The sequence below is a fragment of the Coenobita brevimanus genome, chromosome 23 (genome assembly GCF_032717465.1).
Source record: "Coenobita brevimanus isolate Jiangsu-jjx chromosome 23, ASM3271746v2, whole genome shotgun sequence".
NCBI classification, from domain to species: domain Eukaryota; kingdom Metazoa; phylum Arthropoda; class Malacostraca; order Decapoda; family Coenobitidae; genus Coenobita; species Coenobita brevimanus.
The window spans coordinates 62,036,928-62,063,710 of NC_136976.1; the positions used below are offsets into that span (position 1 = coordinate 62,036,928).

Below are 26,783 nucleotides of genomic sequence, written 5' to 3' on the forward strand. Positions count from 1 at the left end.
GTACTGCTCATTAACACCTCTGTCTATGGCTCCCTGTTCAGCCACCACTCTCCTCATCTTGCTATGGATGGCATCCCTTACTACTTGGATTTCCAGCTTCCATATTTTCCTTCTAGGTACATAAGTCCTCTTTTTCATCACTTGTTCTTTAAGCACCATATCACAAAACAGTTTGTGCTGCTGCACACACTCCTCGCTTCTTATAACTTTAACATCCCTCACTAACCTCCTATCAGCCCTGTAAACCAGAAAATAATCTATCTGACTGCTGTTTCCCCCAAAATTGTACGTAATTAACCTACTATCTCTTTTCCTAAATATGTGTTGCACACAATCATGTCCGTTGCCTCCCCAAACTCGAGTATCCTTTCCCCTTCCACATTCTTTATACCATACGCACATCCCCCATGTACTCCTTCATAACCTTGAGCTGCTTCACCTACATGACCATTAAAGTTCCGTCACAAAACCACTATCTCGTCATACCCCATACCACCTACTACACATATTACTTCATCCCAAAATCTATCCTCCTCAACCTCATCCAAGGTTGCCTATGGAGCTTATTCCTATATAATTGCATTCATCATTCCACTGAACAAAATTTTCACTACCAATATCCTATCGCTTACTCTCACAACATTCATAACATATTCCACCCATTTCCCTGCAACCAACACACCCACACCCCCATATCCATCTGTCCCCCTCCTGCCAAAACAACTCTTCCCAACAATCTTTCTGGCTGATCCACCCCCGAACCAGACTTCCTGAAAACATGCCACATCCACCCACCTCCTACTGGATCCCTCAGTGACTTCCCCTGCTCTTCCCCTCAAACTTCCCACATTCCATGAACCCACTCTCATCCCCCTGGGCAATATAATGTCCTCAGGCTTGCTTTGAAGCTTATTCTTGTATTTAGTTATAGTCAGTAATATTAAAGGGTGTAGACATACCACAGGCCCCACTCACTGCACAGTCCCAGGTCCAGGAAATGAATCTGAGATCCCTAGCCCACCAGCTTACCAGTGGCTATGGTAGTGGCCTTGGGGCACCCTGCCAGGACAGCTGCAGCGACACCCTCCAAGCACTCCTGGGCACTGCGACAGTCCTGCCATTATACGTCCACTGACAGGGCAGCCTCCTGGGGCGCTACTCCTAGGTTCAGGCCCCTCTCTATTGGGCGGAAGCAGCAGCCTGGGAACCGCAATGCCCTGTACCCTCTAGCACAGGTTCGAGCCCCATCTTGCCCTGGACCCATGATCTATGCCGGTGGAACCCCGGTCACACCCCCCCAAAAGTCTGCCACTAGGTAGCAGGGGTAAAGTTTTCTGGCTGTATGCTCTTGCTGGCGCCAACCCCCGTAACTTAGTGGGATATGTTGTGTTAAGTGTCAAGCGCGTGTGGTGTAGTGCATAAAATAGGGTAAATGTTTGGGAGAGTGTGCTGGTCTACTCCCGTGCTACAGCCTCCTCCTATGCAGTATACTATATATACACTCAATCCTCGTAATCCGCGGAAATTTGGGTCTGGACCACTGCCGTGGATTACAAATTCCGCGGTTTATAAATAATAACTCTTATGTGAAAAATTAATTAGGGTCTGGACTTTGGCCAACCACCCCCCCAAAGCACCCTACCTACACCTATCTAGGCACCATCAAACACAAACATACAAATTTAGGAATATTCAGTTCATGTATTTAATAGAAATAAGCAAGGTTAAGGGATCTCACCTTAATCCTAGGACGATATTGCTTAAGTGAATGAAGTGGGGTGGTGTTGGGAAGAACTTAGAACCTCTCAGCATGAGGTGGGGGTGCTCCCTCATGCTGTTCTCCCTTCTCCAGCTCCTCAGCCTCCCTCAGGAAGCCCTCAAAGTCTGCCTCAGAGATGACTGATGCTAAGTCATCCACGTCCTCAGTGTGTGAAGGGCCAGGCTGTGGTTCAGGCTCAGCTTTTGCCCTTACCCGGGCAAAATAGTGGGTGATGAGTTCCTGATGTTTCTCATTAACTCTGCAGCATTAGTATGCACACTTGCCACCAGGGACGGGTGGTGATTGGTTGTTGGGTCGCGGTTATCAAATTGAATGCCGCGGTTCACGATTCTCCACGGAAAAGGCTCACTTCGGTGCCTAGATCCGTGATTTTCATGACTTAACAGCGGTTTAAGAGTGCTGGCAGTCTGACAGCCACTTTGCCGCATATTACGAATCCGTGGTTTATAAACATGCGGATTACGAGGATTGAATGTATATATATATATATTGTAGCAGCCATGACTCAGTGGGTCAGAGCGCTCCGTTCTGACCGAAGGGTCGGAGGATCGAATCCACCCAAGGGTCATTGGTAGACATCAGGAAGGGCATCCGGTCATAAAATGCTACACGCTCCAAAGCAAAGTCCTCTACCCAGGGGCAACGCCATAGCCCTTATCCAAAAAAGGGGTACCTGGCGTAAAACTCACTCTATATATATATATATATATATATATATATATATATATATATACACTCAATCCTCGTAAATCGCGGCAATTTGGGTCTGGACCACTGCCGTGATATTCGAATTCCGTGATTTACGAATAACAACTCTTTGTGAAAAATTAATTTGGGTCTGGACTTTGCCAACCCACCCCCACAGCACCCTACCTACACCTATCTAGGCACCATCAAACACAAACATACAAATTTAGGAATATTCAGTGCATGTATTAAATAGAAATAAGCCATGTTAAGGGATCTCGCCTTAATCCTATGACGAAACTGCTTAAGTGAATGGTGTGGGGTGGTGTTGGGAAGAACTTAGAACCTCTCAGCACTTGTTCTTCCCAAACTCTTTCACCAGCTTTCAAAACTTCTCTCCCCTCTCAACACGACGAATGAGCTCCAAACATTGACTGTACAACAACTGCGGCAGCCTCTTGACGCCATACTGCTTAGAGCGCTTCACTGGGCGGTCGGGAGGGGCCATGGCAGGTAGGAGGGGGAAGTTGCAAAAAAAAAAGGCAGATAACTCTTGTACTCCACGGCGACGGTTTGTAGTGTGTGGACTGGCGGGACAAGAACAACAACAACATGGCGGCATTAGTATGCACATATGCCACCAGGGACGTGCGGTGATTGGTTGCTGGGTCGCGATTTTCAGTTTGAATGCCGCGGTTTACGGTTCTCCTCGGAAAAGGCCCATTTGGGTGCCTAGATCCGCAATTTTCGTGACTTAACATTGATTTAAGGTTGCTGACAGTCTGATGGCCACCTAGCCGTGATTTACGAATCCATGATTTATGAACATGCAATTTACGAGGATTGAGTGTGTGTATATATATACAGTATATATATATATATATATATATATGTATACATATATATATATATATATACCGGTATATATATATATATATATATATATATATATGTATGTATATATAAATATATATATATATGTATATATAAATATATATATATATATATATATATATATATATATATATATACACATATATATATATATATATATATATATAATGGGAGGAGGCCGTAGCACAGGCCGAACAGGGTAGTACTCCCGAGGGGAATGGGAATGCTGGTGATAGGGAGAGCTGGAGCTCCTGTTTCACTAGCTATCTAACCATCCCCCTTCGCTGACCTTTTCAGTGTGACAGTAACATGGAGAGTACACCAGCATACTCTCCGAAACATTTCCTCTAACTATCAATGCACTAAACCACATGCACTTTACATTTCACACAACGTATCCCACTACGTTACAGGGGTTGGCGCCAGCAAGGGCATGCGGCCAGTAAACTTTGCCCCTGCTACCTAGTGGCGGACTTCTAGGTCGAGGCGTGGCGTGGGTTCCGCCAGCATAGATCGTGGGTCCAGGGCGAGATGGGGCTCAGGCCTGTGCTAGAGGGTACAGGGCATTGCGGTTCCCAGGCTGCCGCTTCCGCCCAATAGAGAGGGGAACCGGAACCCGGGAGTAGCGCCCCAGGAGGCTGCCCTATCAGTGGGTGTATAATGGCGGGATAGTTGCAGTGCCAAGACGCGCTTGGAGGGTGTCCCTGCAGCTGTCCTGGCGGGGTGCCCCGAGGCCACTACCACAGCCACTGGTAAGCTGGTGGGCTAGGGGTCCCAGATCCATTGCCTGGACCTGGGACTGTGCAGTGAGTGGGACCTGTGCTGTGTCTGTCCCCCTTTATTAATACTGAAGATGACAAAACAAAATAAGTTTCAAAGCAAGCCTGAGGACAGTAAATCACCCATGGGGATGAGGGTGGGTTCATGGAATGTGGGAAGTTTGAGGGAAAGAGCAGGGGAAGTCGTTGAGGCAGTCAGTAGGAGGTGGGTGGATGTGGCATGTTTGCTGGAAGTCCGGTACAGGGGTGGATCAGCCAGAAAGATTGTTGGGAAGGACTGTTGTTATAAGTTGTTTTGGCAGGGGGGGACAGACGGATATGGAGGTGTTGGTGTGATGGCTGCGGAGAAATGGGTGGAATACGCTATGAATGTTTTGAGAGTAAGCGATAGGATACTGGTAGTGAAAATTCTGTTGGGAAGAAAGGTAGCTGCGATTATATCAGCATATGCTCCACAGGCAGGATTGGATGAATCAGAGAAAGATAGATTTTGGGATGATTTAATACGTGTAGTGGGTGGTATGCGGGATGATGAGATAGTGATTTTGGGAGGGGACTTAAATGGTCATGTAGGTGAAGCAGCACAAGGTTATGAAGGAGTGCATGGGGGATGTGCGTATGGTCTAAGGAATGCAGAAGGGGAAAGGATACTCGAGTTTGGGGAGGCAACGGATATGATTGTGTGCAACACATATTTTAGGAAAAGAGACAGTAAGTTAATTATGTATGAGTCTGGGGAAAATAGCAGTCAGATAGATCATTTTCTGGTTAGGAGGGCCAATAGGAGGTTAGTGAGGGATATTAAAGTTATAGGAAGTGAGGAGTGTGTGCAGCAGCACAAACTGTTGATTTGTGATATGGTGCTTAAAGAACAAGTGATGAAAAGGAGGACTTATGTACCTAGGAGGAAAATATGGAAGCTGAAAAACCAAGTAGTAAGAGATGCCTTCTATAGCGAGTTGAGGAGACTGGTGGCTGAACAGGGAGCTGTAGACAGAGGCGTTAATGAACAGTACAGAGCCCTCAAGAACAATTTCTTGAGAGTTACTGATGTAACATGCGGCTGGACAAGAGGACCACCAAGACATAATGTAACTTAGTGGTGGGATGAGGGTGTAGAAGCTGCAATTAAGGAGAAAAGAAGGCTTTTCCGGGAATGGAAGAAGGGTGGTAGCAAAAAGGAATATTTGGCTGCCAAGCGTAGGGCTAGAAGAGAGGTATACAGGGCAAAGTCTGAGTCACAGAGACAATTACTTGATAACCTAAATCATGGGGAAAGGAAAAATATATTTAGGGTGGCAGGTCAGGTGAAGAGGGATAATCGGGATATCATAGGTGAGCAGTGTGTGAAGAATGATGAAGGAAGGGTAGTGGTGAACAGTGGGGATATTAAAGATGCATGGAGAGAGCGTTATAACCGGTTGTTGAATGAGGAGTTTTACTGGGACAGGGAAGGTTTGGAGCCAGCAGATCCAGTGTCTGGCCCTTGGCCTTTGATTGATACTGCTACTGTGAGTGAGGCAATAGGCAGGATGAGGGTGGGGAAGGCATCAGGTGTGTCTGGGTTGACTGCCGAAATGTTGAAGGCCTCAGGCGATATAGGGGTGAGTTTAGTCACTGACCTGATAAATATGATTATATATTAGTGTGTTGTCCCAGATGATTGGCTGAAGAGTGTAATTGTAAATGTGTATAAAGGGAAGGGTGATGCCCTGGAAAGAGGAAATTATAGAGGTATAAAGCTTTTAGATCAGGTAATGAAGGTAATGGAGAGAGTTTTAGAAGGTATGATTAGAGAAAGAGTGAATATTGATGAGATGCAGTTCGGGTTCATGCCAGGTAGGGGGACCACTGATGCCATATTCATTGTTTGACAGCTTCAGGAAAAATATATTGGTAGGAGAAGGGATCTTTATTTTGTTTTTGTTGATTTGGAAAAGGCCTCTGACAGAGTCCCTAGAGAGGTGGTGAAGTGGGCAATGAGAAAGCTTGGCTTGGAGGAGTGGCTGGTTAGGGTGGTTATGGCCATGTATGTGGGTGCTCACACCCAGGTGAGAGTGAATGGAGATTTGAGTGATGAGTTTTCCGTGAATGTTGGTGTGCATCAGGGGTCAGTCTTGAGTCCCATGTTGTTTATCATGGTACTTGAAGCCCTTTCACGTGACTTTAGAAACGGACTCCCGTGGGAGTTGTTGTATGCTGATGATTTGGTGTTGATTGCAGAGAATGAAAGGGAGGCGGAGGAAAGGTTTAGGAAGTGGAGAGATGGTATGGGGCAAAAGGGTTTAAGGGTAAATGCAGATAAAACAAAAGTGATGATATCTAGGGTTGGTGGCGGTACTGTCAAAGACGAGGGAGAGTGGCCATGTGCAGTTTGCCACAAGGGCGTGGGAAGTAATTCCATCTTGTGCAGTGTGTGTGATAAATGGGTGCATAAGAGATGTAGTGGTATCAGAGGTAGACTGCGAGATAATGCTGATTTTATGTGTACGGCGTGCCGGGGTGAGCAGGTGGAGATTGTCAGACGTGAAAGGATTGAACTTGCTGGTGAATCTCTTGAGTGTGTGGAAGAGTTTTGTTATTTGGGAGACATGCTGTGTGCTGGAGGTGGGGCTGGAGCTAGCTCTGTGGCTAGGGTGAGAAGTGGTTGGAAGAAGTTCAGGGAGCTCTTGCCTCTCCTGACATTGAGAGGGCTCTCCCTACGTGCTAAGGGGTCTTTGTATGCAGCATGTGTCAGGAGTGTAATGCTGTATGGCAGTGAGACCTGGGCAGTGAAGGAGGAAGATATTTGCCAGCTCAGACGTACAGAAATGACAATGATTAGGTGGATGTGCAGTGCGTCCCTGCGTCCAAGGCCTGGAGGGGCTGGGTTTACAATGGAAGAGTTGAGAGGTAGGATGGGACTGGAGTGTATTGGTGTTGCAATGAGGAGAGGTAGATTGAGGTGGTTTGGACATGTGGAGAGGATGGGGGATGATAATTGGGTGAGGAAGGTGAGAAGTGTTAATATTGGGGGTGGGGTTATTAGGGGTAGACCGAGAAAGACATGGGACGAGATCATTAAGTGTGACCTTAGGGTTAAGGGACTGAACAGGGAGGCTGCAATGGATCGTGCAGCGTGGATAGCCGCCATTAGGTGACCAAGGCCGACACATGCAAGCATGTTGGAGCCTTTAAAAACGAAACGAAACGAAACGATATACAGTATATAGTAATCCCTATACTATCCAGACATCCACTTTCCGGACACCTCACTTACCGGACATTGTGGTCTTGGACCTTCAGAACCCAAAAATGGCCAAAAAAAAGAAAAAAATTCCCCCCAAATCCGATTTTTTCCCCTCCCGTAACTTGAAATTGCAACGTGGCACCGAACAGCTGTTTAAACCACGGCCCCTTCACCCCCTTCCTTCCTCCCCCCTCCCCTGTCAGGGTTGCCATTTGGTATTTTTCATTACCAAATGTGGGCCAATTGGATAATGAAAAATTCATTTGGTAATGAATCAGAATAATGCATTACCAAATGGATTTTTCACATGTATGAGGATACGCAGGATAGAGATGGTGCATTGTCTGCTCTCTCTAATTAATGTGCTAGCCTACATAGCGTGATAATAATCAACATGCTGTTAATTATAAGGAGAGTGATGACATGTATTTCCACTTGTATATATATTTAGTGAAGAATAAATGCTAGCTTTACGAATTTGGTAATGAAAAGTTAAATTTGGTAATGAAAATTGAGGAGTTTGGTAATGTGGCCGTTGCGATCTGGCAACTCTGTTTCCCCATCACCAACACTCCAACAGTTACTGCTTAACTTCGATCGAGAGTGGATACTTATCGCACTGGATGCCACACATGCTCATTTTCTGTTGTGAATAAACTGCAATACCTCACCAGTAGACCAAATGGGAATTTACAGTGTTGTGCAGTGTTAAGAAATTTAGAGTGCAAAGGATTAACTGTTGAGTGCAAACTGGCGGTTGAAACTGGCGTGGTGCAATTAACAATGTGCAGTATTAAACAATTATAACTCACAGTGCATAGAATTACTGTAAGTGCAGCACAACACTGGATTACTGTACGTTCTTCAAGAGCATTTTCACCACTGCCAAAGCCATAGAGAAGGTGGCTACAGACGTGCTGTAAGTACCCTGGCTGAGGTACAGTCACTTCTAATTCCTCATTCTTTGGTTCCTTTTCATTTATTTCATGCTTTCTGTCCATTATTGGTGTGAATAGGGTCTTAAATAGGTTTAAATAGGTGCTATGCATGTCCGGTAGGGAGTAATTTAGGTGGCTTTCAAAGTTAGGCTGGGTTAGGGACCTTAAGTACCAGTCCAGTAGATAGGGGCCCACTTTCCGGACATGCCTTTGGCTCTATTACATCGGATAGTGGAGGGATTACTGTATATATATATGAACCTCTGCAGTACAGTGGTAGAGTGTGCATGACGCACTCTGGTGGGCGCTGGTTCGCCTCCCGCCAGAGTTGTAAAAACTTTGGGAAGCATTCATCAAGCTACTTGCTACTTTGGCGGACACAAGGGGTGCTGTGGTTGAACCAGTGTAGCATACTAGTATACTTGCACCCAATCGGCTTAAGGCGGGCCGATTACACTTCGTTCACAGACTACACACACATCCAAAGCCACTACAACACTACAATCACACTCACAAGCACTTCTCACCCTACATACAGTCTCTACCAGACAGCCTAAGCCACTGGGTAGAGATACATTGGCTGTATTGTCCTTGCTTCGGTAGGGATAGGCCTGTCCTGCAGTGGTCCTCAATGGCTGATGATGATGATGATGATGATGATGATATATATATATATACTGTATATATATATATATATATATATATATATATATACTCAATCCTTGAGTAACATGCAGTTGAGAAACATGTTTTTGTCCTAATGTGCTCAACATAATGACATAAGTCGTATCAACATGCGGAAAAACTCGAGCTCAAGCAAGAAGTCAGCTTGCCTGACGACGAAATTTGTAAGCTGCGCATGATATCACCCTCTAGACTCTGGGTACCTTTCCTGGGCGCATATTTCCATTCTGTATGGGTATTCGTCTCAATACCACAGCCAGCAACCTCAGCCAAGCAGCCCTAGTGGGATAGGTTAGGTTTGGTTAGGTTAGGATGTTAGGTTCAGTTAATTTTGGTAATTTTGCATGGGAATCACATTGAGCATATTTTAAAGAAAAACCTATGGTTAGTTTAGAAATGAAGGGACGAGCGTTGTTCCTGGCTGAGGGTTCCCAGTGGTGTGACGAATACGAATACAGAACGGAAATATGCTTCCTGGCACACTCAAGGTCACATGGTATGACAAAAATTCAGGATTTTGCAATTTCAGGGCACAAAATGGAACAAAAATGTATGCTAATCGGAAATAAAGAAGAAGAAGCACATCCGTGTGTTCTCATAAGTTAGGGTTCAGTTCCACATTCTTCATTTGATTTCATGCTTCCCAACTCGTTTCACACCAATTGAGCATTTTGTGTGTGTGTGTGTGTGTGTGTGTGTGTGTGTGTGTGTGTGTGTGTGTGTGTGTGTGTGTGTGTGTGTGTGTGTGTGTGTTCGACTCTGGGCACAGGCTTCACTGCCTACCCCCAAGGCCCAGTAGTCCTCCTACATACCATGCACCTCTACATGTCACCACTTCGGCGCTAACACCCACTGTCCATATTGAATACATGCTAGGGCTGTCTCATACAGGACTGGTGTATTGGTATTAGTGAGGGTATTTTTACATGTCGGCGGGTCTTCTGGTAGCTCAGTAAAGTCTGTTTTTATTAAATTCAAATCCTTAAACTGTTCCCTGCCCCAGCGGGGATAAGAACCTGGGTCCGGTAGGACTGCAGGCCACCTCTCTACCAACTGAGCTACCACCTCCCCCAATCAATGGTTAACAATCCTTTCTTGTGCCTCACCTAGTTCTTCCCCACACTCATAAAGGGTTTTGCAGTTTTAAGGGACAAAATGGAATGCAAAAGTTTGCTAATTAGAAAAAAAAAAAAAAATTCATCTCTGTGTTCTCATAAGTTAGTGTTCAGTTCCACATTCTTTGTTCGATTTTGTGCTTACTAATACATTTCCAACTGACTGAGCATACAGTTATCAATCCTTTCTCACGCCTCACCTAGTTCTAACCCACACTCATAATGGGTTTCACAGTTTTAGGGGATGACATGGAACGAAAAAGTTTGCCAATTGGGGAAAAAAAAAAAAAAAAAACTTTCATCCATATGTTCTTGTAAGTTAGTGTTCTGTTCCACATTTTTCATTCAATTTCGTGCTTCCCAACACATTTCGGACCAAGCATACGGCTATCAAGTCCTTTCTTGTGTCTCACCAACTGTATTCCACAATCAAATGGATTTCGCAGTTTTATGGGATGAAACTGAACAAAAATGTTTGCTAATCAGAAAAAGGGAAAAAATAAATTACCCAGCCGTGTGTTCTCGTAAGTTACCGTTCAGTTCCACAATCTTCGTTCTTCTTCTTCCTGATAGTCTGTTACATTTTTTTCTGATAATTTCTGGTTGGTAAATAAAGGTATCATGCAAAATCTGTTTCCCCATTGTTTTTAGCTGTGTTCCACTGTGTCAACTTGTCTGACTTGTCAGGGTTACGGCGAAAGTGCCTGCCCTAACCTATGTGTTTAAACTTAACCTAACCTAGCTTAACCATACCTAACAATTTAATCTAAGCTAACCTAACCTAGCATCCAGTTGGGAAGTTGGGAAACGAAAACCACCTTTGAGTATGTCAAAACAACCATAGGTATGGCTTAAGGAATATGATGGTAAAGTGGGAAATTTTTCAGCAGGAAAAGGTAATTTACCACGCTGAAAATAGTCAGAAAAATACAGAAAACAAACTGGAGGAATATGAATTGAATTGGTAGGGTCATTCTCCCGCTTCAAGCAATGCGAACGTTTACCGAAGTGGCAAAAAAGCATGGTATAAATGGAAGCACCATCAGAACGATCTGGAAGGGCTGGGAAAAGATAAAGATCATGCATGGGATGCGATGCGAACCTGGCAGCAGTGATAGTTCGTATGTTGTCCTGAAGCTGACTGAGAAGCTCATAGGGCATTATGTGGAGCATCAGAAAAAGAAAACTCTCACTTTTATCCCTCCTTACTACCTTACCCCATGTAAATTACCCCCACTTATACCCACCATCAGGTAAAACACTGAAAGAGATATAACTATTGTAATTAAGAACATCAGTGGTATTAAGAATAGCATTAACAAAACAAAAGTTGGGCTGGGTATCCTTGTGTTGTTGATACGTAGCTCCCCAGTACTCTCCCCCTGTCCCCCACCGCCAATGCTGTTGTCAAAGTTTCACCTTCTCTGGTATCATGTGGCCTTCAGGAGAGATGTTTGGCTGTATGGTTAGATGAAAACTTATGAGACTGGCAGTTTTAGGGGACGAAATGGAAAGAAAATGTTTGCTAACCAGAAATAATCTTTCATCCACGTGTTCTCATGAGTTAGTGATTGGTTTCACATTCTTCGTTCGATATTGCGCTTCCCAACACATTTCGCACTGGCTGCGCAGTTCAGCCATATGCTCACTCTAACCATATGGCTTAACGTCTCTCCTAAAGGCCACATGATACAAGAGAAAGTGTAACTTTGACAACAACACTGGGATGAGGGGCAGGAGGAGAGTACCAGGGAGTTACGTATCAACAGCACAAGGGTGCCCAGCCCAACTTTTGTTTTGTTAATGCTATTTTTAATACCAATGATGTTCTTAATTACAACATTTACACAGTAATCCCTGTAATAACCAGACGCCCAATTCCCGGACACCCCCATGTCTGGACATTTTGGGTCCAGGCCTTCGGAACCCAAAAATGGCCAAAAAACATAAAAAAGCAAAAAAAAATCCAACATTTTTTTCAACTGTACTTTGAACTTAGTGTGTGGCGCCGAACAGCTGTGTTTTCGTGCATAGTAGGGTGGCCCCCTGCTCTCCCCTCCCCAGTTACTGCCTAACTACCATTCTGACTAGAAGCTTGTTGCAATGGCTGCCGCACGTGCTCGTTTTTGTGAATAAACAGTGAATAAACTGCAATACCTCACCACTAAACCACATCGGAATTTACAGTGTTGTGCAGTGTTAAGAAATTAGAATTCTGAGTGCAAAGGATTAACCCTTCGAGATTCCAAAGACGCGATTTCAAGTCATCGTAAATCCAACCGTCGAGATTCTGATGACTCGAATTTGAGTCATATGAAACGACATTTGTTTTTTGCATGTTTCCCATATCCTAACTGGGCTGGTTCTACATACACTATCCTGTTTATCTTTTTCCAATTATTTAGTTTTACAATGACAAGTACATCAGACAGATGTGCATAATAAATTCGCTTTTACCATGAATATTATCAATATTACCAGCATGGATATTTGCCTGTGTGACAGCGAGGGCTTTCGCTTTTCTCTGTGAAAACTAACGTAAATTGCCACAACCTATACATCAATGGAAAGGTAATTTACCGTAGATTGACATGGTGCAATCAATTTTCATGTAACTCTAATACTTTTTTTTTTTCTAATATTTTTCTACAGAAGGGTGTGCGATTTTTCCTTTTCGGCTAACTTCTACTCGTCCTATTGGCCATTTAGCTACCATATTTACCTTTTTCAACCATACTACGATAAAGAGCAACTATTCAGCTTTAAAATGGTACCACATTCATTAGTCTACCATAAAAAGGTAGTGTACAGTGGCTGATTAAGTACAAATATAGCTGCACGACGGTGCACTGTGTGTGTGCCAGACTGAATGTAGCACACACACAATCGGCGGAGTGCCGAAAATCTCAAAGGGTTAAGTGCTGAGTGCAAACTGATGTGTTGCAACTGGCATGGCGCAAGTAAGAACAGAATGTGCAATGTTCAATAGTTATAATTCACAGTGCAAAGGATTAAGTGCGGCACAATACTGGATTACTATACGTGCTTCACGAACATTTGCATCACTGTTAGAGCCATAGAGGAGGTGGGTTAATCTTTGTAACGGCCACAGACAAATTGTAAGTACCCTGTACCATGCTAAATATTTTCCATACTCACTTCTAATTCCTCATTCTCTGGCCCCTTTTCATTTATTTCATTCTTTCTGTCCCTTATTTGTGTGCATAGGGTCTTAAATAGGTGCTGTGCATGTCCAGTAGGGAGTTATTTAGGTGGTTTTCAGAGTTAGGCTGGGTTAGGATCCATAACTACTTGTCCATGAGGCATTTTCCATATTCCCGGACAAACCCAACTTCCGGACATGCCTTTGGCTCTATTACATCAGTTATAGGAGGAATTACTGTATCTTTTTAAGTGTTTTACCTGATGGTGGGTATAACTGAGGGTAATTTATGTGGGGTATGGTAAGAAGGGGTAAAAGTGAGAGGTTTGGAAATTTGACAGAACACATTGTACCATTATAGATGCAAAAATATTGTCTGAGTGGTGCAGATTTGAGTACCATGGTCCTTGTTCACTCCCTATTGCCCACAGTACTCAAGGACTGAGTGTACTGTATGTATAGCTACAATATACAGACAGTACTCATACCATACATAGTAAAATTTAATTTATACTGGCCCAATTTGCACTAAACATATCTTGTGTGGAAAGATACACCTTGAACCAGCCCCGTAAATGTGGAATAAAACAGTTTGTGAGAGAAAATCACAAACGTTGGACACCCTCCACAGCCATCCCCCCTCCCACCCCCAAAGTTCCACAGTCAGACCATGTAGACACACAATCACCCACCTACAATACACAAAACACTGATTTCTTGCCAGAGTTTGCTCAAACAACTTATCACACCTGCAGCTAATTCAACAGCCCTAAAATTACAGCATGTGAAATGGTCTGTTTACATTCGATCAGCTGGGCACACAAACATACACATTGCTCGCTGCTCGACTCTTGTCTCCCTAACCTCACAGCCACCACACTCTTCAGTCATGATTCTGTATACAACGGGGTTATGTCACGTAAAAACCCTTCACATGACAATTTATTGCATAATGCGGTTGATATAACAAGGGTTGAATGGGGATCGGGAGGGGGGTCTATGGCCATGCAACCTAAAATAAAAAATAAATTTACCCTGTTAGGCTTGTCCTTGACTCCCTTCAGCAGCGTCACGCTTTTCCACTATGGGTAGCATCCTTGCCAGACATTATTTGAAAGTCACAAGTTTCAGCATTTTACACATAAAATGTTATCACTTCCCTTCAAATTGCACAATGCACTATCTGCTATGCACCTGCATCATTATTTGGCATTAGCAATGGTGTTTCAAAGGCCTTTCATGCACAAAATAGAATGAAAGGGAGACAATCACACCATATGTAAACACTGTGCAGCCACCTTGGTTCAATCAGCTGAATGCAAGGCTGTGTATGCACAGTAGATACGATTTCCAAGTCAAAAGTTTCATTATTTCACACACAAAAAGTTATCACTTCACTTAATACTCACACACTGCACTATTTGTTACACATCTGCACTGTTATCTGGCTAGAGCAATGGTGCTTCAATGGCCTTTCATGCACTTAATAGAACGAAAGGCAATCACAGCAAGTGTACACAATGGGTGACCACCTTGGCTCAATCACCTGACTGGGAGGCACTGTTCTGGAGAATTCGTGATCATTTCGCCACTGTTATTCCTAAAATGGGTGTAACATTTTGTTCCTTGTTATAGTGATTGATCACATAGTGCACAGCATATAACAAGACCTGACTGTATCTAAGTTTTCTTTCAACTAAGCTTTTTGTCAATACAGTTGGTCATATATCAACATAGCTAAAACTATGGAACATGATGATCTACTTACTCTTGCTCAGCTGGTCTCACACACACACACACACACACACACACACACACACACACACACACACACACACACACACACCGCTCGCTGGTGCAGTGGTAACATTCTCGCTTGCCATCTGGTAGACAGGAGTTCGCGCCTCGCTCAGGTTGCGAAAAGTTTCGCTGACGAAGTGGGTGGTTACTGTTCCCCTGGAGCAAGGGGACGGGTGTGTGGGTGTGTGAAGGTCATAGCCTTGCCCTTAGATCGGACTATATGAGCTCTCAGCTCCCTTCCGGGAGGGTAAGTTGCTGACGATCACGACCATCAAGTGATCCTGACCGACCTGGTGAATTACACACACACACATGCATGCACACATCGCACGCCACCTGCCTACTGTTTCTCTCACCTCACTGCCACCACTCACTAAGCACTTTTTCTTCTTTCACCTAAGTTTCTTGTTACTTTATGCTATCAAAATAGTTCTTTGCTTATCTCTAGGCAGATAAATCGTCATCTGAAATTACCTAGTTCCCAACACCCAAATATCACTCTGTCCCATCATGGTAAATGATGACCACTTATTTACCATTTTGTACCCCTTTTGTATGTCCAGTGATGTTCTTAGAGGTTGTTTGTATACTGCAGCAAATGTATGTATGATAAGGATGTAAACATTTTTGAAAAGGATCAAAGAGGGGACTTTGGGAAAATTTGGGCAATTCATCATAGCTACCAATTAATCATATAACATGAGTTTCATTATCATCATCATCTGGACCTCCTTTCCCATCCTAGGGCAAGGTAAGCGGTAGCAATGTCCAGACAGCCCAAATTTGCCCAATCCAATGGGTCATGCTTCCATTCACTCATCATTCAAGCCCCCAGAATCCTGGCTCGATTGGATACGCCAAAAACATTCATCACATTCTGTAGCTTCACATAAACGTATCCGGCTGAGTCAATCCAGATGATGCCACATTAAATAGGGGTGCCAAACCCCTGATCATACACTTCTCACAACAGTCATCCAGCCAGCTAAATCTCTTGTCAGTTCCCTAGCCTCACCGACTTCCAAACCTCTCTTCCTCACACACTTATCCACCATATCTCTCCACCTTCTCCTTGGCCTGCCCCACCTCCTCCCTCCTTCAAATTCACTCAGATATACCTTTTTCACCACCTGTTGTTATCCATTCTCACCACATGACCATACCATCTCAGTACTCTCTTCGATTCTGGTGTCCACTGACTTCCTCACTCCACATCTTTCACATTATTTCGTAACCTATCCACCCTCTGTACTCCACATATATTCCTCAGCAGTCCCATCTCCACTGCTCTTACTCTTGACTTTTCATTTTTATGCCACACAATAGTCTCCCATCTATATGTTAAAGCTGGCACTAACACTCGTTCATGCAAGCCTCGTGCAGTTGCAACACTCAAGCCTCTGTTTCTTATCAAGGCCTTCATTGCACTAGCTACTTTTCTTCCTTGTGTCACTCTACTTTCGACTTCTGTTGCACATTTTCCTCTCTTTTCTATCACTGTACCCAGGTATTTGAATTCTCTCACCAATTCCAGTCTCTCTCCATTCACTCTAACATCACACTGGGAGTCACCTTCTCTCTCAATAACTATCACTTTACTCTTTTCTACATTTACTCTTAAGGCACGACGCTCACAGACACCAGCAAAACTCTGCACTAGCCTACCAAGTTCTTCTTCGGTACTTGCAAGCAGTACTGCATCATCAGTATACAACAACTTTGAGATATTCCATCCATCACCATTCATTACCAATGCCATCCCCCTCTCCATTACTCGTGGTTTTACTTCTCTCATCAGCCCATCCATATATATACTGAACAACCATGGGGACATCACACAACCTTATCGCATGCCCACATCAATCGTGAACCATTCACTTAGATGCCCTTTAACCCTTATATTGTACATGCGTCACTACCATCATAAATACTCTTGACGGCATCTAGCAGCTTACCATCTACACCTTACATGTGCAAAACTTTCCACAATCCTTCTCTGTCCACTTTGTCATATGCTTTTTCCAGATCCATGAATGCCATAAACACCTTATGGTCCTTCCCACATGCCTTCTCTGCTATCTGTCTCACTGCAAATATTTGATCCACACATCCTCTGCCACTCCTACAGCCATCCTGTTCATCACTCACTAGGACTGATCTCTCTTCCTTTCTCTGTAATAATTCTTCCATATACTTTCCCTACCACACTCAATAAACTTATGCCATGATAATTCTTGCACTCACTTCGTTCACCTATATTTTTGTACGGGGGTACAATCACAGCCTTTCTCCACTCTGCTGGCACAGTTTCACTCATCCATGACTTCTTACATATCTATAACAAGCATTTCATTCCACTCTCTCCACTACACTTAAGCATCTCTGCATACATCTCATCAACCCCGGCTGCTTTCCCATCTGACACAATTAGCACACTTCGATTTGTGCAGTAGAATTCCAGGATACATTACATATGCAAACTGAGGGTCTACTGTACAGACAATGTATGCTAATATATACCATGAATACTGGATACTGTACCACACCTATAAAAACACAAAATTCATGCTGCAAATCATTACAACCACATAAATCTGCTGTCAATACTATAATACTATATCACTGATGAAATATACTTACTTCTTAGCTCATTTCGAAGACGATTTCTTCTCCAGGAGTTTTCGTTGTTAAGGGGTGAGGTGAGAAGGGACATCTGGTGCAGACACATGTAGCAGGGAGCACTCTCTGTTCTGAAAAATACAACAAATACAGGAATATCCCTCAATAAGACAATTCAATAAATGTTTCTTTGCACTAACAATGAATACGGAAAACAGACCTTTACCAAAATACAGTGAATTCTGCCCTGCACTTGGGATGATTAGTCATTTACACACACACACACACACACACACACACACACACACACACACACACAACCCCAAACTGGTCAAAGATTCAGCGGATATCAATAAATCAATAGTAATTACTGGTACAGAGGAGGAAAAAATAAAAAACAAAATTTCAAGAGACAAAAAGGAATGGCAAATAAAATGATAATACTGAAGGATGTATCAGAGGAAATCGGTAATAAAGACACAGAGGAACACAAAAGGCTAGGGAGATATGAGAGAAATAGGTCAAGGCTTCTGAAAGCAACCTTCCAGGGTGTGAACATTGTGGAGGCACTACTAAAAAATGCAAACAAACTCAAGGAAAATGAGGAATTTAAAAAAGTATGGATAAAACGATGCCTAACTCAAGAGGAATTGGGAATACTAAAAGAGAAGAGGGAGCAGGCAAAAACAAAGAATGATGAAAGATCAGAAGATGAGAAGAGTACTTTTTTTTTTTACAAAGTAATTGGACTGCAGGTATGAAAGTGGTACATAACCAACAGGGAATGGAAAGGAGGAAGGTAATAGACTCAAGTCATGGCAAGTACATAAACAAGATGGTTAGGTTGATGTACTCAAATGTAGATGGAATGGTGTCTAAATTATTAGAGATAGGAGACTATATCAAAGAAAAGGAACCACACATTATCTGCCTACCTGAAACAAAATTAACCCCAAAGATATCAAATGATACCCTAAAATTAGAGGAATACAATATATGGAAATGAGACAAATTTAAGATGGGGAGGAGGAACTATAATCTTAATGAAGAAAAATCTGCAAGTCAAAGAAATAAAACCAGATATACCCTCACAAGTAGAGCTGATTGCATTGGAAATTAACACATATGAAGGGAACTTAATTGTGGCAAATTTATACATGCCACCTAAAACAAACACCTGGGAAAGAGGCGAATATGAAGACCTGGCAGAAAGTACAATTCAGAGCTTAAGAACATTATTGCACAGAATGGAAGAGAAATCTGAAAGCATTGTATTAACTGGAGACTTCAATTCAAATATAAATTGGTATACTCTAGATGTAATATGCCATGAAAGCAGTTGGGCTCAAAAGCTCTTAGATCTTGTGCAGGAGTTCTTCCTAACACAGCATGTAAAGGAAAACACCAGAAAAAGAGGACTTGATGATCAATCTTACTGGATCTTATATTTACCAGGCAAGAAAATGAAACTGACAATATATCACCACCCATTCGGGAAAAGTGACCATGTAGTATTAAATTGTGCCTTCTGGATTGCATATGACGTTACCAGCAATGAGAGTTACAAAAAGAGTCTAAATTACCAAAAAGGGCAATAATCATAACTTTTTTTTTTTTTCTGCAAGAAAGAAGGAACCAAAGGACACGTGCCCGCAATAACTGTTCCTTCCTAGAAAAAACAAAATACAAGAGAGAGCCAAAGTCAAGATCTGATCATTTCGGATGCCTAGACACACTATGTTTGAAAGACTGGAGATCATAGGAAGCAGGAAATACAAACAGAGGGAGACAGTTCCAGAGCTGACCTGTTGTATAAATGAAGGACTGGGAGTAAAGGTTAACTCTTGCATTAGAAAGCTGGACAGAAAATGGATGAGAGTTTGCTGCTAGACGGGTGCTATGCGCCCGTCGTAGGGATGCATGCAGACAGTTCTGAGTAGCAGTGACCACTGAAGTAGCGATAGAAATGAGATAAAGATGCAACAGTGTGGCGAAGAGACAGAGGTTGAAGGGAGTCAGTAAGAGGAGGATGAGACAAAAAGCCTGTGACTCCACCCTATTGAGAAGAGCTGTATGTGGGAAACCTCCCCACACATGAGAGTTGTACTCCATACAGGGGCGGATAAAACCTGTGTATAGAGTCAACAATTGTGCAGGGGTAAAGAAGGAATGGAGTCGGCTTAACACACTTAATCTCTTGGAAGCAGATTTTATAAGAGATGTAAATATGATCTTTCCAACATAAGTCCTGAGTAAATGAAACCCCAAGCATGTTCAAGGATGATGAAGGATTAAGCTGAATATTATTCAACATCAGTGGGTATACCTGTGGAAGATTTTGTCGGGTTGATAGGTGTAAGAACTGAGTCTTTGATGCATTAAAAACAACCAGATTATTTTTACCCAAGTCAGAGATACGAGCCAAGTCAGACATTAGGTGTACCATAGCCTCATCCCTTGTTTGTTGAAGTAACTGCTGAGATGGGCGTTGCAGGAACCGAATGGAAAGGTGAAGTGTGGAGTCATCAGCGTATGAGTGGATAGGGTTAGATGTACAGCTTAGGTCACTGATGAATAAAAGAAAGAGAGTTGGTGATAGGACAGAGCCCTGAGGAACACCACTGTTGATATATCTAGGAGAAGAATGATGGCCGTCTACAACAGCGGCTATAGAAAGACCAGAAGTACTTCTTAGAAATAGACTGGGAAAAATCACAAAAAAGGCAATTATCATGACTTGAAGAAGTACTTCTTAGAAACAGATTGGGAAAATGAATTTAGTGGACAAGATTTAAATATTATGTATAGAAAATTCTGTGATTTTTATGAAACAGGAGTCCCAAATTACATCCCACAGCACGAAGCAACAGAAATGAAAATAAAGAAATGGTTTAATATAGAGTGTAAAAAAGCAAAAGAAAAAAGAGACTTGCTGTGGAATAGATAAGAAGACACAATAGTGAGAGGGCATATAACACTTATAAACAGGCAAGAAATGATTATAAGATAAGGAGGGAAGCTCAGAGACAGTTTGAGGAGGACATTGTAAATAAAAGTAGTGATCAACCTAAACCTTTATACAGCTATATCCGAAGGAAAACCAAAGTTAAAGATAAAATACAGGCCATTACGGATGAAGGGATCATCTATACACACGAGAAAGATATCTGTGAAGCACTAAATAAAAACTTTCGATCAGTTTTTACAAAAGAAAGAAATTTTGAGTGAGATGATATGGAATATGCATGCCCACACGTATTACCAGATATACAAATATCAGAAAAAAGAAGTACAGAAAAAGAGTTACATAAACTGGATAAAGGAAAAGCAAATGGACCTGACGGAAATTCAGGTTGGGTGCTACATGAATGTGCAGAAGAGCTACACAGACCACTGTATTTAATATTTAAGGAACCCTTAGGTCAAGGTAAACTACCTAACATTTGGAAGACAGCAAACATCGTTCCCCTATTCAAGAATGGGAATAGACAGGATCCACTCAACTACTGACCAGTATCACTGACCAGTGTTGTAAGTAAGATACTAGAAAAGCTGATAAGGGAAGTTTGGGTATAAAATCTAGAAGAACACAGCATGATAAAAGAGAGGCAGTTTGGTTTTAGGAAGGGAAAATCATGTGTTACTAATCTGTTAAGCTACTATGATAGAGTTACAGAAACAATACAGAAAAGAGAAGGATGAGTGGACAGTATCTATTTAGATTTTAAGAAAGCATTTGACAGAGTACTGCACCAAAGACTTTTATGGAAACTGTACCATCAAGGAGGTATCCAAGCCAATCTATATTGTTGGATGCAGAATTTTCTCAGAAAAAGGGAAATGAGAACAATATTAAGGGGAAATTACTCATCATGGAGAGAAGTGACCAGCGAAGTGCCACTGGGTTCAGCGCTGGCACCAATTATGTTTTTATGGTCCTTCCAATTTATCCAGATCGTTTGAGCGTTGTCCCTCACGGGACTTCTCCTACGTGCGACGTTGCCACAGTTTCTACTGGGCCAATTATTGGATTAGAGACAAGGGTTAACCCTCACTCCCAGCTCTCTCTCTCTCTCTCTCTTTCTCTCTCTCTCTCTCTCTGCATATAAAATCAACATTTTATGGAGATTTATTTCTATTAAAAGTCTATATGGTTTTTTGAATTATTAGAATTTGTGGAAAAGCCTCCTGACTTTGTCTGTCTGTCTCTGTCTCTGTCTGTCTGTCTGTCTGTCTGTCTGTCTGTCTCTCTCTCTCTCTCTCTCTCTCTCTCTCTCTCTTTGCATATAAAATCTACAGTTTATGGTGATTTATTTCTATAAAAAGTCTATGCAGTTTTATGAATTATTATAGTTTGTTCTGGTGACTTTTGTGTAATGAAGGCTTGATTGAAGGAAGAGCAAATTCGTCTGAATGTTACTTCACTCACGCTGGTGGCCTTTGCTGTTCAAGCAACAGCTTTTGAGGGATCAATTATAGGTCCCCTGTTTGCCTTCTCTTCTGAAAAATACTTATTTACGCTGTAAATAAGTTCTTTTTCTCGACTGTGGAGCAGACGAGGGCAAGTAGTAGGGGTAGGAGCTTCCATCTTTGACGGTGGTCAGAGAGGAAATGACCTGCGGATTGACACCTGACCTACCCTCACTGACTCACCTACAAGCGCGACAACATTGGAAAGCAACGTTGCCAAGTGTCGAGGTATTTATAAAAAGTCATTGTTATTACTAAAAACAATTGGCATTTCCTTACACTATATAGCCATATTAGAGAATTTTATATACATATACTGTAAATAAACTTCATTTAGAAGTAGTAAATAGCTGACATGAGACCGAGAGGTGTGTTTTGGTACAGATTCGGCAGTGTCACTCGAAGGGGAACTCCCGTGAGGGACAACACCCAAACGACCTGGATAAATTGGAAGGACCATAGTATATATAAATGACATAGTAACATTGGAAATGGAAGCTATCCAAATATGTTTGAGGATAAAGGAAAAATTCAAAGGAAAATTACTAACACAGATTCTTGCTAAGAGCTGCAAGAGGAATGGAACAAGCTTCATGAATGGAGCAATAAATGGCAAATGGAATTTAATGTGGATAAGTGTCATGTAATTAAATTTGGTAAATAGCATTCACATATATAAATGAAGATATGCTGAGGAAGATAATAACATCATTCATCAGACCAACCCTGGAGTATGCATCCGTAGTCTGAAATCCTCATCTAAAAAAACACATAGATAAGACTGAAAAAGTACAAAGGGCAGCCACAACATGGATACCAAGCTAAAGGGATCTAAGCTATGGAGAAAGACTGGAAAGATTGAATCTACCAAAGCTGCAGGAAAGAAGAAGGGGAGACATGACTATGCTCTATAAATGCATCTCAGGGAAAGAGAAAATAGACATAAATGAATATATATCATAAGGGGAAGCATCGGCAAGAGGACACTGCAAAAAAATGCATAAAAAGAGAGGTGATAAAGACATAAGGAAATTCAATTTCCCATATAGGGCAATTGATCAGTGGAATGCACTGCCGAATGAAGTAAAGTGAGCCAAAACTATTTATAAATTCTAGGATATGTATGATAAAAATGGTTTAATACACAGGACAGTACGAGCTTGACTCATTCCTGTAAAGATACAATTAGGTAAGCACACACACACACACACACACACACACACACACACACACACACACACACACACACACACACACACACACAAAGTTTTATTGTTTTTGTTTCTAATGTAGTAAAATCTCTAACTGCATTAAATTCCCAAGCTTTTTAAAGTAAAAAATAGGGGTGGGAAGGATAGAGAAAAAAGCTAATCCGTGTTCTCTGAGTCTTTCTATCTATCTATCTATTGCCAGACGCCTCAATCCCGTTTGGGGTGGCCACAAACAAATCGCCTCAAAGTCGCCCTGTCCCCCGCCATTTCACTCCCCTGCTCCCACCTCACACCCCCCTCTCTCATATACCTCTCCACCCCATCCCTCCATCTCATCCTCAGCCTCCCCCTCCCTCTTTCCCCCTCCACCTCACTCACATACACTCTCTTCGTCAGTCTTTCACCCTCCATCCTCTCCACATGGCCAAACCACCTTAGTGTGTTCCTCATAACGCTTCCTATCACATCCACATCAACACCACAAAGCTCCTTTATATCCTCATTCGTCAGCCTGTCTCTCCATGTGACTCCACAGGCTCCTCTTAAATAACTCATTTCCACTGCTCTCACTCTTGACTTGTGTCCTTCCAACAACGTCCAAGCTTCACTTCCGTACGTTAGAGTTGGTATTACAATACTGTCATGTAGTAACTTTTTCACTTCCATGCTCACTTCCCTGTTTCTTATCACTGCTTTCAAAGAACCAGCAACCTTTCTTCCATGCTGTACCTTTTCAAGCACTTCACCCTCCAAACCTCCATCCTTACTCATCACACTACCCAAGTACTTAAACGTACTCACATTTTCCAATTCCTCACCATCCAACCTCGCTGTACATTCACTGACTTCACCTCTCTCAAAGACCATCGCTTTACTCTTCCCTACATTCACCTTTAGATTCCGTTTCTTACACACTCTCTCAAACTCATCCACCAAGCCTTGCAGCTCCCCTTCGTCTTCACTCAACAACACAGTATCATCTGCAAACAACAGTACAGGGAGTTTCCAAACACTATCCTCTCTCACCAGGGCCACTCCAACATCCACTACACTACCTTGTACCTCTTTTATTACCCTATCCATGTACAGATTGAACAACCATGGAGACATGACACATCCCTGTTTCAACCCAACTTTCAAAGAGAAAAATTCACTTAGTTCACCATCCACACGCACTGCAGCCTTCGCACCATCGTACATACTCTTCACAGCATTCAACAACTTCCCATCTACTCCATATATTCTTAACACTTTCCACAATCCTAGTCTATCCACCCTGTCATATGCTTTCTCCAAATCCATGAAAGCCGCATACAACTTCTTTCCCTTCTCTAGAAACTTTTCCACTAAAGATCTGAGAATGAATATCTGATCTACACAACCTCTTCCCTTCCTAAAGCCTCCTTGTTCTTCTCCAACTAATTTCTCTGTTCTTTCTCTAACTCCTTCCATACACTTTTGCTATTATACTAAGAAGACAAATGCCCCTATGATTACCACACACTTCTTTTTCCCCTTTTCCTTTGTACAAAGGAATAATTATACCTGACTTCTAATCCTCCGGGACTCTACCTTCCTCCCAGGCCAATCTGCACATCTTCCACATCCACTCCACTACTATCTCTCCCCCATGCTTCAGCATTTCACCACACACTCCATCAATTCCTGGGGCTTTCCCTGATTTAACTTTCTTCATTGCTTCCACAACTTCTATCCTACTGATTTCTTCCTGTCTTCTCACCTCCCTCCTTCTCCCAGCCATTCCCCAGCCACTTATACTCGCATTACTTCCATCCTCTACGTTCAACAATTCCTTAAAGTGTTCTCTCCATCTGCTCACTTTTTCTCCCTTCTCCACTAGTAATCTACCATTTTTATCTTTCACTCCCCTGCTAACTTCACTTCCACCCTGTCTTACTCTTTTCACCTCTCTCCAGAACATTTTCTTACAGTCCCTCCACTTTACACTCAAATTCCTTCCAAATTCCTCATCCACTCTCTTCTTACTCTCTCTTACTAATCTTTTCACCTCTCTCTTTCTTTCTACATATAACTCTCTCTTCCGCCTCTCAACCTCTTCCACGCCCCTATTTCTCATCCATTCATTGTATGCTTCCTTCTTTTGTGCCACAGCCTGTCTCACCTCTTCAGTCCAACACGCTGTTCCTTGCACCCCCCTCCGTCTTCTCTTCCTTCCACACACCACATCACATGCTGCACATATTTCTTCTGTAAATATTCTACACACACCTTCCACGTCCCCCATCTGCTCCAATTCATATTTGCCCAATCGTTCCTCCACTTCTCTCTTATACTCTGCCTTTTTCTCATCCTCTTGTAACCTTTCCACTCTCCTTGCAACTACTCCTTCCTCTCGTCTTTCCCTTCTTCTATTCCTCCATCTTACTTGAACTTTAATTCTGGCCACCACCAAGTAGTGGTCAGAAAATCCACTCCCCCAACCTCTATAAACTCTTGCATCCAATATACATCTTCGCATCCTTTCATCCACACACACATAATCAATCATTGCCTTCCTTTCAATCAGTTCACCACCCACCCTTCTCATCACTCGCCATGTATACCTGTGGATCATTTTATGCCTGAAGAGGGTATTGGCTATCACCAACCCCCTCCCAGCACAAATGTCCACTAACACACTCCCATTCTCATCTATCTCAGCAGGCACACCCCACTCACCAACTATTCCATCCACCTTCACATTCTCAACTTTACCATTCATATCACCAATCAAAAACACTCTCTCATTCCTTCCAAACTTTTCCATGCATACTTCTACATTTGTCCAGAACTCTTCTCTCACTCTTCTAGCACGATCTTGCGTTGGCGCATACACACACACAATCGCCCACATTTGTATTCCAACTTTCAACTTTACCCACACAATCCTTGATCCAACTGATCCATACTGTCTTATGCTCCTCTTCCATCTTTTACTCACAACTATACATACTCCTTCCTTTGCCCTCTCATTCTCACCTACTCCTGCACATATACCCCATCCATACTCCCATTCTCTCACACTTTCTCCTCTCCATTTTGCTTCAGTTATTCCACATACATCCACTTTCTATCACAGAACTTATTTCTTCACTACAATTTCTATACTTCTGTTTCATGTTTCCCTTCTTATCATTAGTTTCATCAAACACCCTCCATTCTATTGCTTTGTATCTGCCTTTACTTGCCATGATGCACTGTACTGTGCTGATCCTCCAATGAATAATGTCCAAGAAAGACTGCCTAATTGTGTTATCCTGAATGGGCTATTCATGCTAGATTGTTTATACAGTATGTCACAACATGAATGTCTCTATACAGTACAATGAATGGCTTGGATTCCATAATCTTTTGCACGTCTCAACATGCGCATTTACAATATGGTTAGATAAA

The 26,783-nt window shown here is 42.5% G+C and overlaps 1 protein-coding gene across 1 annotated transcript in view; it reads right to left on the reverse strand.

The window, feature by feature from the left end:
* Positions 1-26,783, reverse strand: part of morgue (modifier of rpr and grim, ubiquitously expressed) — a 122,804-nt gene that overhangs the window by 30,981 nt on the left and 65,040 nt on the right. The window contains exon 5 of the mRNA XM_080267296.1: positions 17,710-17,819. Coding sequence (XP_080123422.1) covers positions 17,710-17,819 — 110 coding nt within the window. The remainder of the gene's footprint in view (positions 1-17,709; positions 17,820-26,783) is intronic.